Raw genomic sequence first — 15,144 nt, 5'->3', positions numbered from 1 at the left:
TTTCTCAAGGTTGCTGTGAGGCTTTGTCAAATGTCTTACTGTAATCCAAACCCAGTGTGTTTTTTTGACTTTGCTCTCAAGATTTCCTATCAATTATTTTAAGTGAATCTGTGCTGGCTTTTAGAGGTCACTGCTTCACTTCCAACTGCTTACAAACCACTAAAGTGGAGAATACACTTTTCTAAAATTTTGCTCTGGATTTATATGTCCAGTGGTCAACGGTTTGTAGAATCTCCTCCCCACCACCACACATTTTGAGTCATACGCCTGCCTGACTTTCCTACATAATCTCTCTTCTTAGGTTGGTGGGGCCTGAAGCATAGCCCAATCTCATGCAAGCACACAAACATCTAGTTCTAGTGAGGTCTTTGGATGTGTGGGACATTTGCCAGAGGCCATGGTATCTGATTGTGCTCCCCGACTGCTGGGAGTAGGCAGGCAGTGGGTTGATAACCAGAGAAGAGGGGACACAGGCCACTACTTCTGAAAGCCATAAAAAAAGGCTGAGTTATCAAGCTGAGAGAGGTTGGTCCATAACAAAGTCAAGTCTAACACAAAACAGATGTGAAATTCAAGGAGTCACTCCAGAAGCCAAATGGGCAAATCCAAAAGAGGATACCCACAAGGCAGAGCAAGCCTAAACAAGGGAAACATGAGGGAAATCACAAGGGCTGAGCTAATGAGAAGGTGGGTCAGGAGTAATGCCTGCATCAGTTCTCTTATTTGTATTCAGTTCTTGGAGTGATGGGGGAGGGCCTGTGTGCTAGAAGGGAATGATCAGTAGAAATTTAAAAATGAGTAAGATTCACTCAATCCTGCTTAAATTCTTGACATTGTTGGCATAAAATGGAGAGCTTTGTTGGCGTTAATACCCATGTGATACGTGAGTGCTGGGAAGGAGAGAGTGTAGTCCCTTTAAATGATACGGAACGGGGTTAGGGAAGCGCTGGGCAGAGGGCGGTGTGGTCTCTGGCTAGGGCTCCACCCCCACGGACCTAGGTGAGGACAGGCACTCCTGCCTTCCCGCCCAAATGTTGCATTTCCCAAGACCACCCTGGCCCGCCACGCCCCCATCCTGGGCCTATAAAAACCCGAGACACTGGCAAGGTGGAGACACAGGCGGCCGGACTTCGGAGAGGGTCGGTGGAAGAAGATACAAATGGCTGGCTGTAGATAGGGCACTGAGGAGAGCACGTTGGTGGAGGAATACACCGACAGATGCATGCGGCAGGCCATGCGGCCATCCACCAGTGGGATGAGGCGGAGTTTGGCCAGGGCAGTCGGAGGACAACCGGCCGAGCGGCCAGAACTACAAGGGAAAACCAACTCCCTCTGGCTCCCCCATCTGTGGAGAGCTACTTCCACTCAATAAAAGTTTGCACTCATTCTCCAAGCCCACGTGTGATCCAATTCTTCTAGCACACCAAGGCAAGAACCCAGGATACAGAAAGCCCTCTGTCCTTGAGGCAAGGTAATAAGTTCTAATTGAGTGGTTAACACAAGCTGCCTATAGACGGCAAACTAAGAGAGCACCCTGTAACGTGCCCACTGGGGCTTCAGCTGTAAACATTCACCCCTAGACGCTGCCGTGGGGTCAGAGCCCCACAGCCTGCCCATCTGTATGCTCCCCTAGACGTTTGAGCAGCGGGGCACTGAAGAAGCAAGCGACTCCCCCTGTCGCATGCCCTGCAAGGGGGACAAGAGAACATTTCCTGTTTCACATAGATATTTATTTAGGTTAGAATTTAAAAATTCTAAGTGCCTTCTTTATCTCGGACACTGTTCTAAGTGTTTTTACACATTAATCTGCATAATAGTACTACTGTGAAAAATGCTGTAATTGTTACTACTTTACAGATGAAGCTGGGGCTTGGTAATTTGCACAAATTCGTATAACTAATGGAAGTGAGATCTGAACCAGGCAGGTGTGACCCCAGGGTGCACACTTGTAACCACTCTATTCATTATAACCCAATAGGCTGAAAGGGAGAATCTTTTAAACAAAATAATTACTATACTTTCTTGTCCAAGAGAAGGTGTGAAACAGCAAATATAGAAATTAGACACTGGCCCTTTAGGTTTCTCAGTTGAACCTTCTCAGTCTAAACTGAAATCCAAGGGTCAAAGAGTTGGGACACAGTTCAGCAGAAGGGCAGGAAGAAGAGTTTTTCCTGTTTTTCCAGGGTCAAACCTTTACAACATAACTTCATCATTTTTAGTGTTCAGTATTACAAATTACCAGAAGAGCTTTAAAAAGAATAATGTAAATCCAAAGTTAGTGTAAAAAATTCAGGGTAAAATAGTTAACCTGTCTGGGCTTTCTGTATTCCTGTTCCCATTCATTCTAACCAATTTTTAACTATTTAGCCAAATGTGTACATTTTTGTTTGATAAGTTATTTCTCTCTGTTATGGCTACTTGTAGTTGTCTTGTTTCTTCATAATAAGGGCATTTAATAGTTTTCTACAAATGTGCTCATCTAAGAACATGATGCCAACCATTTGTTTTAAAGAAACACTGTCTAAAAATTAGCCATATAAAACCAGTCTTTACTTTTACTTTGAAAGGAAAGTTTATTAATTCCCAATGTTCTTTACATTTTCATTTGGAAATATCATTCCTGACAGAAATAAATACATTATGTCTTTGAAAGCAGAAAGATCTTAATTAATTAAAACAGTTTACATTTACCTTAGCATTAGGTCTGGCTGGCTAATTTCAAAGGATTAAAAATTGCACCTATTTGGGCCAACTGGGGTCCTGAATAATTATCCAGGGTAAAAGTATAATATTTCATACTTTATACATTTTGCTTTATCACTCATTTACTTTCCACAGTGTTCAACTTCACATTTAAAAAGCAAATTAGTCTTTAATTCCCTAATGAATATAATAGTCTTGATTTGATTAAAGTTTCAAATGGAAAATAAAACTATGCGGAGTTTTCAATAACTGCTTAGCCCAATAAATGTTGCCAATAGAAGTTTAAACACTTGTTTAAACAGTTTGCAAAGTATTATTTCCTTTATTCTCTTCAAAACAACACAGATACACATAAAGTCACACATTACAGGCATCTGAACTGGTAAAATGTTACAGATTAGTGGCATGCAGGTATTTTACATTTTTAAGTGCAATGAAAAATGCTGCTTATTCATTTTGATTGAATAGATGAAAACAACTAAGATAAACGCTTAATTAAAATATAATTATTCCATGTATATAAGGGTTTTTGTTTTTAAACCAAAGTGGCAGAGATAAGAATTTTAGGTCAGAATAACTTACTTCTTAACTGAAGATTGTCACTGGCAACATTTGGTACTAAAATAAAATTTCCTCAAAAAGCACATTTCCTATTGATCTCATTTCACCATATGGCCGATTCCTATCTACTCACAGTTAGATTATCCACAGGAAGTTTTAAATCCTGGGCCAGCCTCTCTCAGTTGCACAGTATACTTTTGATTGGCTTCTCTCTTTTTCCCAGTCAATACTTAGAAACACACACACACACACACACACACACACATTTTAAATAAGAGCCTACAAAAAAATGCTGTGTTTACTATGCTCAGTTTCTTTCTTTGCCTTCCCTCTTCTCCTTCCCCACTGGTTCTGAGGAGCAAGATAGTATATATTTTATTTTATTTTATTTTTTGAGATGGAGTTTCGTTCTTGTCACCCAGGCTGGAGTGCAGTGGTGTGATCTCGGGTCACTACAACCTCCACCTCCCGGGTTCAAGCGATTTTCCTGCCTCAGCCTCCCCAGTAGCTGGGATTACAGGCTCTTGCCACCGGGCCCAGCTAATTTTTGTATTTTTAGTAGAGACGGGGTTTCACCATGTTGGCCAGGCTGGTCTTGAACTCCTGACCTCAGGTGATCCACCCACCTTGGCCTCCCAAAGTGCTGGGATTACAGGCATGAGCCACTGGGCCCAGCCTAAATAGTATATATTTTTAAATATCCTTTCAGAAAAGGCCGCTCTTCCAGAACTATTCTGAAGACAGTAAAGAATTGCTGAAGAGGAAGAAAAAACTGGCTGTGCAATAGTCAGACCTCCTCTGAACAAAGCCTCCTGGAGAGAAACAGAGCTGCAGTGGAGGCATTACTCACCCATGTTCAGAGGCAATGGAAACGATTTAGAATCACAGGCTTGTCAAGTATTGGAGCTGGAAGGGACCTTAGGGAGCATTGAATCTACTCACTTCATTTTACAGATGAAATGAAGACAAGATAGATGGAGAGTCTTGCCCAAAGTCACATAAAGCTGGCATCCAAATCACTATTGTTTCTCAAAAATATCACACGGTGGCAAATGGAGCATAACTCTGTGGGGCTGGACGACAGCTAAATTCAAGCAACACTTGTTCATTAAGCACCTACTATGTACAAGGCACCTTACAAGATGGTACTGAAGATACAAACATGGATGACACACAGTCCTGCCTCCAAGGGCTTATGAAAGTCGTTGGAGGCCATGCTTCGAAACCTTTCTTAGCAGAAATATTACTGACCAGGGCTAAGGTTGCTGGTGATAACAAGGCAGTTGCTGCCCTGGAGAGGTGATCTCACAACAGGTGGCACTTTCTGCCCTTCACTATCTATCAGAACTAATGCCTGTTACTCAGCTGCTAGGCATTAAAATTCTTGAAACCCTAAGGACACTTTTCTCTCCTAGGCCTCTAGTCAAACCCGAAGTCTTAGCCTCTCCCACCCTCAGCAAGGACAGGAGGGCAGTAGCGCTCCAGACCCTCCCCTCAATTCTTAGTCAACTGTTCGCTTTCTCCCTTGTGCCCAGCCTAGGCCCTCTGCAAGGATTCTGACAATTTCCCAAGGTACTCTCAAAGTACCAGGAAAACGTCCTACCATATACATCGCTGGTATCTAACTTCCACCGCCCCATCAACCACCTCTCCCACCTCTACGTGGGAGCTGAAATGACTCCAGTCCCTGATGACACACCCAAGCCTCAATTACCCATACTCCAAAAGATGAGGAAGATGTAATGGTTGGTTAGAATAAAACCGATTCAAGAGGCAGTGGAAAACAGTGATTTGATAATAAAACTGATCTCTCACATTTGTACAGCACTTTCCAGTTTATATAGTGTTTTTATCCAGTTATCTGATTAAATTCTTACCACAACTCTGTGAGGTAGTTAGTGAAGTATTATTCCCATTTTATAGCTGAAGAACCTTAGGCTTGAGAGACCAAGTGGTTTTCCCAAAGTTACCCAGCTAAGGAAGTGTGGAGCCAAGTGTCCAGGTTTCTTGACTCCAAATCCAGTGCTCTTCCCCCTATATAGTCTATAATTGGCAGGCAATTGAATGAATTGCCCATGATCATATACCTGCTAAGTGTTGGTGATGGGATTAGGTTTCAGTCTCCAAATCTGTTAGTACGGTGCCCCTTCACCATACCAACTAACTGGGCCAATGTGCTCAGAATGTCTACCATGGAAGAGATCAGAAGAACATCTAGTTAGTTAATTATTCTTTTCTATGTCTAGGTCATCAGTTCTCTCCTTCATCCTCCTCCAAGTCAACAGTGTATCCCAACTGGCAAAGCCTCTAAAACATGTACTATTCCTAGAACAGAACCCAGAGTCAGGTTACAAATTTAAACTTGCAACTCCTCTTCCATTGGTCTACTGATTATTCAGTCATTGCTATTACAGACAGATGGGAAAGGGATAAGCTGAGCAAATCTCAGTTCTGCCATTAAACAAATGTAAACCTTCAATTTCCATCATCCTTCCCCACCTCGGTCAGCAATTTGACTTCTTAACTCCTGAACCACAAAGTAAAATCCAATCTGATCTAGGTCTAGGGAGCAAGAAAGCAGTGAATAATATCCCTGAAGTTCTTGGCGCTTTTCTCTGGCCAGTATATTACAACAGGAGGGCCTATCGTCTGATTTTCATCCAGTGGGCTCAGCTGGATGCTTCCAAGCACTCATACCTTTCCTTTGTGTGCGTCTCAGTACTTTAGCTTTAGGATTGGTTGAGTAGCAGGGATATTTGAGATGAAAGCAATAAGAGGAGGTAAAGGGAAGCTGCGAGTGGAAGGCAGAGCTAGGACCTTTCCTCTTAGTTCTCTGCTCATTAAAATGAAAACAGCTATTATTCCATCATTAGTGGAAGAGAGGAAGGAAGCTTCAGGATCATGACTTAAAACCTGACTCCAGAAACAGTTCTACTGAATACAGGTAACACAGCACAGAACCTAGTGTTCTCAACTTCCCGCCCTCTGCCCATTTTTGCTGATGCTATAAATACTTGAATTAAATATGGGATCTTCTTTGTAAAAAAGGCACTCAGTCTACTCCCCAATCTCAGAAACACATATAAAATTATGTTAGTCCAGAATTTTTATGCTTCCTCTGTCTTCTTGATAGTGCCTAGGAGGGGGCTGAGTACATCATATCTGTGAACAAGGAAATAGCTGCACATGTGTTTGTAAATTCCAAAGGGCTATCTTACACTTAAAGCATGCTGATGCTTAATATTGGTTTTAAGAGTTTTCAGTTTGAGCGTCTGAAATGTTCTCATGGCAGCTATTCAGAGGACATTGGTTTCCCTAATGCTGGTGCCCTGTCAGGGGCCATGTTTCTGTTGGAAGAGAAGCACCTGTTCTTTGGGCTGGTGTGCCAGTCTTCCCTTAGGGAAATTAGTTTGAGGAGTACAGGCACTGGGATGATTTCTGAGTTTTTAAATGAATGGGCTTTTATTGTAAGATGAACTGCATGCCCCTCCAGGTTGGTAATCTTCTAACCTGGGCCTGCAGCAACTTGGACAGGGACGAGGGAAGCAGGGCTGGGAGACAGCATCTCCCTCCAGTCAATTTTCCAGATGAAGCCAAATACCTCATTATGGTATTTGATGATCTTTATGTACAAAATATTTATATACAATGTGCTCTACAAAGATGGAAGAAAGGGGCTTCATCATGTTGATGATGGAATGTTAAATACATTAGGCAAATGGATGGATTTGGTACTAGAACAACTAAATGATTTCTATGCTTCTAATATTTATTTCCCAAGAGTCATCCTCTACATAGCTATAAAATGTGGTGGTTGGTAACATAAACTGCAAACTCTAGGGAGTAATTTCATATTTAACCTGGGCCTGCAGCAATTCTAAAAAGGATAAGGGAAGAGGACTGGGGAGAGAGCATCTCCCTTCAATCAGTTGTCCAGATGTAGCCAAATACCTAATTAGATATCTGACAGTACGCACACACATACACACACGACACTTATTTACATTATACCCTCCAAAGATGAAAGAAACTAAGTCATTTAATCATGCTGATGAGGATGAAAGAGCTTCCAGTTATATACTATAAGCAGATGGGGAGATGCAGTGCTGAACTAATCATATGATTTCTAGACTTCTAAGGTTTTTCTCCTAAATGTCATCTACATATGCCATAATAGATGTTGGTGATACAAGCCCACAAGTCCAGGTGAGTGATTTTACACTTAAAGTGGACCTGCACAACTCTAAAAGGGGGAGGGAGATAGGCCTGGGGAGAAGTTATCTCCCTTCAATCAGTTATCCAGGTATTGCCAAATATCTCAACACAGTATCTGGCAAAACAAATACATAGAAAAATATTTTATATACATTATGCCCCATCACAATGGATAGCAAAGGATTAACTGTGCCCATCATCATGAAAGAGCTACCACTTCCACACTTTGGGCAGAGAGGGAGATGAAGTCCTAGGCTAATTAAATGATGGATAGGCTCCTCAAGTGTATGTTTTTCTAAGGGTTATCATCAATATGTGCATACTCATGGAAATGCCACCTTTCAAGCCACTTTAAAAACACAGGTAATAATAAAACAAACTGATTAGTAATAAACATTTGATTTCATAGACTCTGTTGCATGCAACCCAACTATTTTATAAGGTAAAAACAGTGCTATATTTTTGATAATGTCCCATTATCTTGCTTTAATACTATCAACAACTGCTTGTACAAAAGAAACAGCCATGATTGAATTCTGATTCTTTTTCTTGCTTTCTGCCAGAGTTTGCCAAGAACTGCTTTAGCCCCCAGCCCACAGCACTGTGGGGCTGCAAGGAATGCTCTATAGGGTCCAGGATTTTAAGAGTCAAGGCAAGAATGAGAGTAAGAAAAAAAAAAAGGAAAAAGGCTTACTTGGAGAGGCAGGTCAGGGACTCAGCACTTAAACAGGTTTCTAACAAATCCAAAGAGGAGAAAAGACATCTAAGAGAAATGTTCTTCCCTTTGGCCACATGATAAGCAAAACATATGTATTAAAAAAAATGTATAATTTCACCCAGTGGTGTGCTGATGAATGTTTATCAACCAGCAATCTGGAGGGGGAGAAAGCCCCAATTTCTTACATATTGCTCATTTCTGTGGTGTAAATATTTCTCCCATGGCCGATTTCAAGCCACTGTAGCAACAAGAAGGTAGTGAACATGGAGTTGAGAGGATACGTTCAGTAGCGTACTATTTGGTAATATTTCTACATACATACCTACTAGATGTAAATAATCTAAGAGGTTAGAAAATAGCAAAACGTAAGATTTTTGAGTATAGTATTTGTTACTTCTGTCCTTAATATAATTCATTCAATTGTAAGTGCACATCATTTAATTTTAAATAACGGCTGTATTGAACAACCAGTTTGCAAAAATTCTTGAAAATATAACAATTGGCAAGCCTGTACTAGTTGACTCCAACACATCACATCTAAATGGGTGAGAGGGAAGGAAAAATCAGACTGAAAACCATAAAACAGTATTTACTATGTTTTTTAAATAGATAAGGAGATGAAGCCATAAACTAATTAAAGGATTTTTAGGGGCCAAAGGTGTTAGAATATTCTGCTTATTGTGTTCTCAAACATTAAAAAAATTTCAAGAAAATGAGATGTTTCAAAGGACTTCAGAGACACAGATGTGGGTACTTACAATACAGGTAAATGTTCAATTTTACAAGGGCTATTTTAAACAGATTCCATGTGTTGTACAAGCCAAATAGAATAATATATTAATTATTTTCCTATTCACTTGTTTAGTAACAAATTACAGAGAAAAGAGAAAACAAAAGACAATGAATTGGAAGAAAGGGAGGGGAGAAAGGAGGAATAGAGGGTGAGTTGCCTTGGGCAGTGTCAGAATGTCACCAATCGCAACCTCAGGCACTGACAGTTATCAGAGTGGTGAGCTTGAGCCAAAGGCTGCAGTCACCTGCTTCCTTAGTTTAGCATTGCATTTTTACACCACTATATCAAAAGATTAATGCATACTACAATGCAACCATCTCAGTTGTACTTTCACAGGCTTTGTCCTTGAGATGACACGCATCTGGATACATAATTCACATTTTTCTCTTGACGTTTGCAAATGTCTGGATGGATCATGTACTGTGGACAAAAATCTAGATAATTAACCTGAATGTTTATATTTAATCCTGTGATCTTGTTACACTAAAGACAAAGCAATAAATGCTTCTAAAATTTGCCAAAAAATGCAATCATGTGCATCAGACAGCCTTGATTAAGATACAATATTGTTGTTTTATTCGGGAATGTACTGTTTTAAAAGCTTCTCTCTTACTAAAACTTAGAAAATTTCTATCACGTTTGAAAAACTTTAAAATAGCTTTGTAAATAGCCTTTAAAGTCACGTTAAAGATTCAATTTATGTTGAATAGTCAGTAAAAGTAGGTATGTAATTCATTTTGCTACCTGTGAGTCTGGCTTGATGCTACATTTGTGGGTTAATAAATAGACTTCTTTGCTACTGTTTTAAAGTGTCATAATGTTGTCTTGCTTTATGAAGATGACACTACTGATCTCCAATCAACAGGGCATGTGCATTTACTGATTTTTCTGGAACTAAGAGAGAATTTGTGCTAAATTGGTCACATTTTCACATGCAGTGAAAGATTGGCAATACTAACTTCTTATGTGGTCAGTGGAACACTTCTGATGTATTTAGCCTAACTCAAAGCTACGCATGTAAACAGAGATAGGCCTCTATCATATTCACAGTTACAAACACATATTATACACTAAATTCCTTTCAGTGATTAAAAAAAAAGTTCATGTAAGAAAGCAAGACAACCCAATAAGAAAGTGGTTAAATTCATTTTCCACGTCGTCACTCTCTAAAATCTGTATCGGTCCATTTGTCAAGTTGCCAGAAGTGCCCATGAGCAAATAAAACAATTGTATATATTACAAAATCCAAGATAAACAAGTAGTGCTAAAAAAGAATAACAATTAAATTATTAGTTACGTGGTTAACGGAAATGAACGAACTTTGATAAAATGGTCCTGATGAGGAAGAAGAAGAGTTTTTGTTTTTCAACGGCCACACCACAGTGAAACTTCACTTCTCCCCGAGGAAGTTTACCTTCGGTCTGCTTCAACTCTCTTCTTACGAACTAGGTAAGAAAGAAAGGAACAAAAAGACAAATTGAAGGGATATTCCTTAAATTCCAGATAAACAACATTAATCACATAAGATGACAATCTCACACACTTAAGGACAGTTATCTTAAATTTTAATACTTAACCATGACAATCAATGGAAATGATAAAATCATCCAGTGTCTGGTGGAATTTACATTTAAATACAGATATGTCTGATAGCTGGCTACTCAAGTTTTAGAACCTTCTCATTTCTATGGGATAGAAATTCCGGAAGAGACCCGTGAAACAGTGCACTTTGACTATTTTCATGGCCGTTTATCCACAGCACTTGCAACTCTGTCACCAATGGGCTTTAACTAACTCTTCAGGTGAACACAATCACAATCTTTTAATTCTGATTATGGGATGAAGTCTGGAAGGAGCTGCAAATAGTTCAAAGTTTCTAAAACTCTTCTAAATAAAAACTTCTAAATATCAACCTACAGGAAGGTGTGATTCAGTTGGCAAGCAAACTCAGAGATTAATGTTCTTTTAACCTGATGTTTAGGATCAAAGAAGTTGCCCAGACAGCCGTTTCCCAGTTCCTGCAACCCTCTTCTTCCACCTTTCACTTTCCCAACTGCAGGCTCTCCTGGTCACTGGGAGGAGGGCTATTTGAACTTTCTTGGATTTGGCAAAAAGGTGCCCTTGCTGTGGTCTTGCTCTAACTCTCCACTTAAAATAGCCTAGCTCCTGCCTAGGCTCTTGCCCACAGTTGCTGCTTCTTGGACGTAGGCTGCCCTGTCTATTTTCTTCAGACCTCTCGTTTTGCCTATTTTCCTTTGGTCTCTATGTTGTTTGGTTGTGGACCCAATGTGCTTTTCCTAGGTGCCTTCTGACTGCTGCTTCCACTCTTCCCCAAATCCCTATTTGCCTGTCTGGACCCTTGGCCTCACCCTGTGCACCCCGCAGGTAACCACTGTCACATGTCCAGCCAGCTTCCTGATGCCACACACTGCACCTTGCCTAGGCCTCAGGGTCTTGGCAAAGCCTGTCTGGACAAGGAATTGGACACTAACCTTTATTTGCCCCTTCCCGTTCTAACCTTTAGCTTCTATCTTGCCCGCTATCTGAGTCCTCCTTGAGGCCAGCACTGTATCTGGTGGAACACCTTGCCCAGTTCCTACATCCAAGATCTGGCATTCTGTCCCTGAACCTCAAACTGGGGATTGAAGCCTGCTGTTGACTGACTGACCACTTGCCAAATGGATGTCTGCTCCTGGGTGTCCTTTTGCCAGGCTGCTCCAGGTGGCTGGGATATCCTCAGACCAAGCTTTCCCAGTTCCATTCTTCTTTGCTATGGTTGATCAGGACATGCCCCACCTCATCCTAACAGAAGAAATGCCAGGGATCCTCAGCAACAAGTGGCCACACGAAAAACTGAAGGGGCTAACTGAAAAGGCGACCTGCGAGTTTAAACATAATAATGTAGCTCCATGTTTATATCACATGTAAATTGCCAAAGTATCAGACATATCCCTATTTAGAACTAAGTACCAAAGCAGTCAGAAGTCAAACATAATTTGGAATCTCAGTGTCCTTGTGCCCATTTTCTGGTGCAGATAAAAACAGAAGGTGGTTACATGTAAGTAAAAGAGAAACAAATACACAAAAGAAATCAAGCAAAAATCAAAGACTGCCTGGAAAACAGAACAAACTTCTTTTTTGAGAAAATGCTATGATGACACAACACTGCGAGGACCACAAAGACTCCTATGACCATGTATTATAATAATGTGTCTTATATGAAGAAGTGAGTGACATCAGAGGCCAATGGAATGGTGTCTGTGAGATGTTGCATCTGAAGTGGAGAAGTGAATGCTCATGCTCTTCTAATTGTTAACAGCACATATTATGGCTGAATTACCCAGGTCATTATTCTTTGTGATGGCAGCTGCCACCCTTGTTCGTGGCCCTTGCTTGGTAAACTGGTATCCAAACTTGAGGATCCTTGAATTCTCCTCCAGCATCTGGGCAATTTCCATCTCTACAGCTGTTCCCAACTGCTGCCTCTGGTTGCAGGTGCAGACACATGCACAGGATGACCAAGAAGGAAGAGGAAACAGTTACTTGCACAGGAAAAAGACAAGGCTACTTGCTGGACAAACAGGCAAAGAGGCAAAGGTCTCAAACTGAAAGGGACAGTGTCACTTGAGATGTTTTCTCTCATAGTCATCTGAGTCCCGCTCCTTGTCTAGAAGCAAAATCCAACAGACAGCTGAGTTCACTGGTGTCCTGCAGCTGAAAAAAACTAAGCAAATTGTTTATGAAGGAAAGGATAATTCCAGAATTAAAATGAAAGCAAAACTAATATTCGGTGTTTTGAATTCATCCCAGTATCTGTGGTTTAAACAAAGGGTGTTTTAAAAATAATGAAACTATTTTGTAGCAGACAATCCAATTACTAAATTTTTATTTATTTTTTACTTTTTACCTTGGGAATTCTTATTTACTTATTGTGGTAAAATATACATAAAATTTTGCCATTATAAGTGCACAATTCAGTGCCATATAGTACAATCACAATATTGTACAACCATTACCTTTATTCATTTCCAATACTTTTTCTTCTTTTTTATAAAATGTTTTTATTTTTGACTTTTGTGGATACACAGGTATATAATATTTATGCGGTACATGAGATATTATCACCCAGACATACAATGCATAATAATCACATCAGGGTAAATGGGGTATCCATCACTTCAAGCATTTATCTTTTCTTTGTGTTACAATCAATCAAATTCTACTTTTTTATTTTAAAATGCACAATAAGTTATTGTTGACTATAGTCACTCTATTGTCACTGTGTTGTGCACACATTATATTTGTGCTATCAAATATAATTTTTTAATTCTGGGATCCATATCCAATGATAATTAAAGATCTCAACCTATGGGCTGTTGTCTCTCAGCAGAATCTCACTAGGTGATTCTGAGCAGCTTTATTGTGGTTTGAACCATGTACACGTTTGGATGAAATCAGCAAACTCTGAAGGGGGTTACTGGACTACAAAAAAATCTCCAACTTGTTTAAGTTGGTGGGAAAAGGTTTTTTTGTTTGAGACATAAACTAATGAAAAAATAAAAAATAGAGTTTTTTTAATTAATTTATTTTTTTTTATAGGGAGGCCAGGCACCATGGCTCCCACCTGCAATCCCAGCACTTTGGGAGGCCGAGGCAGATGGATCACTTGAGGTCAAGAGGTGGAGACCAGCCCGGGCAACATGGTGAAACCCCGTTTCTACTAAAAATACAAAAAATATGCTGGGCATGGTGACATGCACCTGTAGTCCCAGCTACTCGGGAGGCTGAGGCAGGAGAATCACTAGAATCTAGGAGGCAGAGGTTGCAGTGGACCAAGGTCGTGCCACTGCACTCCAGCCTGGGTGACAGAGTGAGACCCTGTCTCAAAAAACAAAAACAAATAGGGGCATGTAAATATGGGAATTTAAAATTTAATTTAAGGGACAAAGTATATTTTTTCGTAACATAGTCATCACATTTTAAAAAATAAGGCTGGGCGCAGTGGCTCACATGCCTGTAATTCCAGCACTTTGGAAGGCTGAGATGGGCGGATCATGAGGTCAGGTGTTTGAAACCAGCCTGGCCAATATGGCAAAACCCTGCCTCTACTAAAAGTACAAAAACTAGCTGGGTGTGGTGGCAGGCACCTGTAGTCCCAGCTACTCAGGAGACTGAGGCAGGAGAATTGCTTGAACCTGGGAGGCGGAGGTTGCAGTGAGCCAAGATTGTTCCACTGCACTCCAGCCTGGGTGACAGAGTAGACTCCATCTCAAAAAAAAAAAAAAATAAATAAATAAATACAGGCTTGTTTAGAAAACTCAAATTAAAATGTATATAAAATATACAAGTTTCCTTACTCCAACATTCCCATTCCCCACAGAGAAAGCCAGACTGGCATGCAGTATGTAGTGTTCTAAACATTTTCTATGCATTCACATATCTACACAATCACTTGTACATCTATGCTTTTTTTCACATTAATGGATTATACTAGCATATTGTTTTGAAGTATGTTTTTATTTTTCATCTAACATTAAGGATATATTTTCATGTTGGTAAATATACATTTCCCTCATCCATATAAAGAACTGTGCCACACCCCATTGCAGTGATGGGTCATAGTGTAATTTAGCCAGGCCTTACTGACTTACTGTTACATCACATTCTATTTCCACTATTCCAAACAAAACTGCAGTGAGCTTCCCTCCCCACAGTGCATCTTGGGGCATTTCTGCAAATATGCCTGTAGGACAAATTATAGCTGGGTCAGGGGCAAGCATGTTTTGAATTCTGATATATTATTGACTTACTGTCAAAGGTTATGACAGCTTTTATTCTTGCTAACTGTACGAGTGTTACTGCTTTCCCTACCCTAGCCAAATAAGATACTACTAACCTTTTTAATCTTTGTCTATACAGTTGGTGAAAATTTATATTTCTTTTATATTTATTTACTGCCTTAATTTGCATTTGTCAAATGATGAATGAGAACAATGAATTTTCTTACGGGTTTATATTTCTTTCTTCTCAGGAATTACCAATCCATGCCATTTGCCCATTTTTCTACCAGCTTACAGTTCCTGTATTTTGTGTTTTTTAACTTGATTTGTAGGTTTCTTGTATGTTAGGAAATTAGCCCTTTGTCAAATGTGCT

General features: G+C 40.1%; 1 protein-coding gene across 4 annotated transcripts in view; it reads right to left on the bottom strand.

Annotated features, from left to right (window-relative positions):
- Nucleotides 1-2,996: 2,996 nt before the first annotated feature.
- The window catches only part of TMOD2 (tropomodulin 2), a 63,499-nt gene continuing 51,351 nt past the window's right edge, over nucleotides 2,997-15,144 (bottom strand). For all 4 annotated transcript variants that reach the window (XM_024232619.3, XM_054531483.2, XM_054531482.2 and 1 more), the window contains 2 exons: nucleotides 12,331-12,475; nucleotides 2,997-10,435 (listed from right to left, as the gene is read on the bottom strand). In XM_024232619.3, coding sequence (XP_024088387.1) covers nucleotides 10,401-10,435; nucleotides 12,331-12,475 — 180 coding nt within the window. In that variant the 3' untranslated portion in view covers nucleotides 2,997-10,400. The remainder of the gene's footprint in view (nucleotides 10,436-12,330; nucleotides 12,476-15,144) is intronic.

This window comes from Pongo abelii, chromosome 16 (assembly GCF_028885655.2).
Source record: "Pongo abelii isolate AG06213 chromosome 16, NHGRI_mPonAbe1-v2.0_pri, whole genome shotgun sequence".
Classification (NCBI taxonomy): Eukaryota; Metazoa; Chordata; class Mammalia; order Primates; family Hominidae; genus Pongo; species Pongo abelii.
Note: the sequence above shows the minus strand (reverse complement) of the source record. Positions and strands in the feature narration are given on the sequence as shown.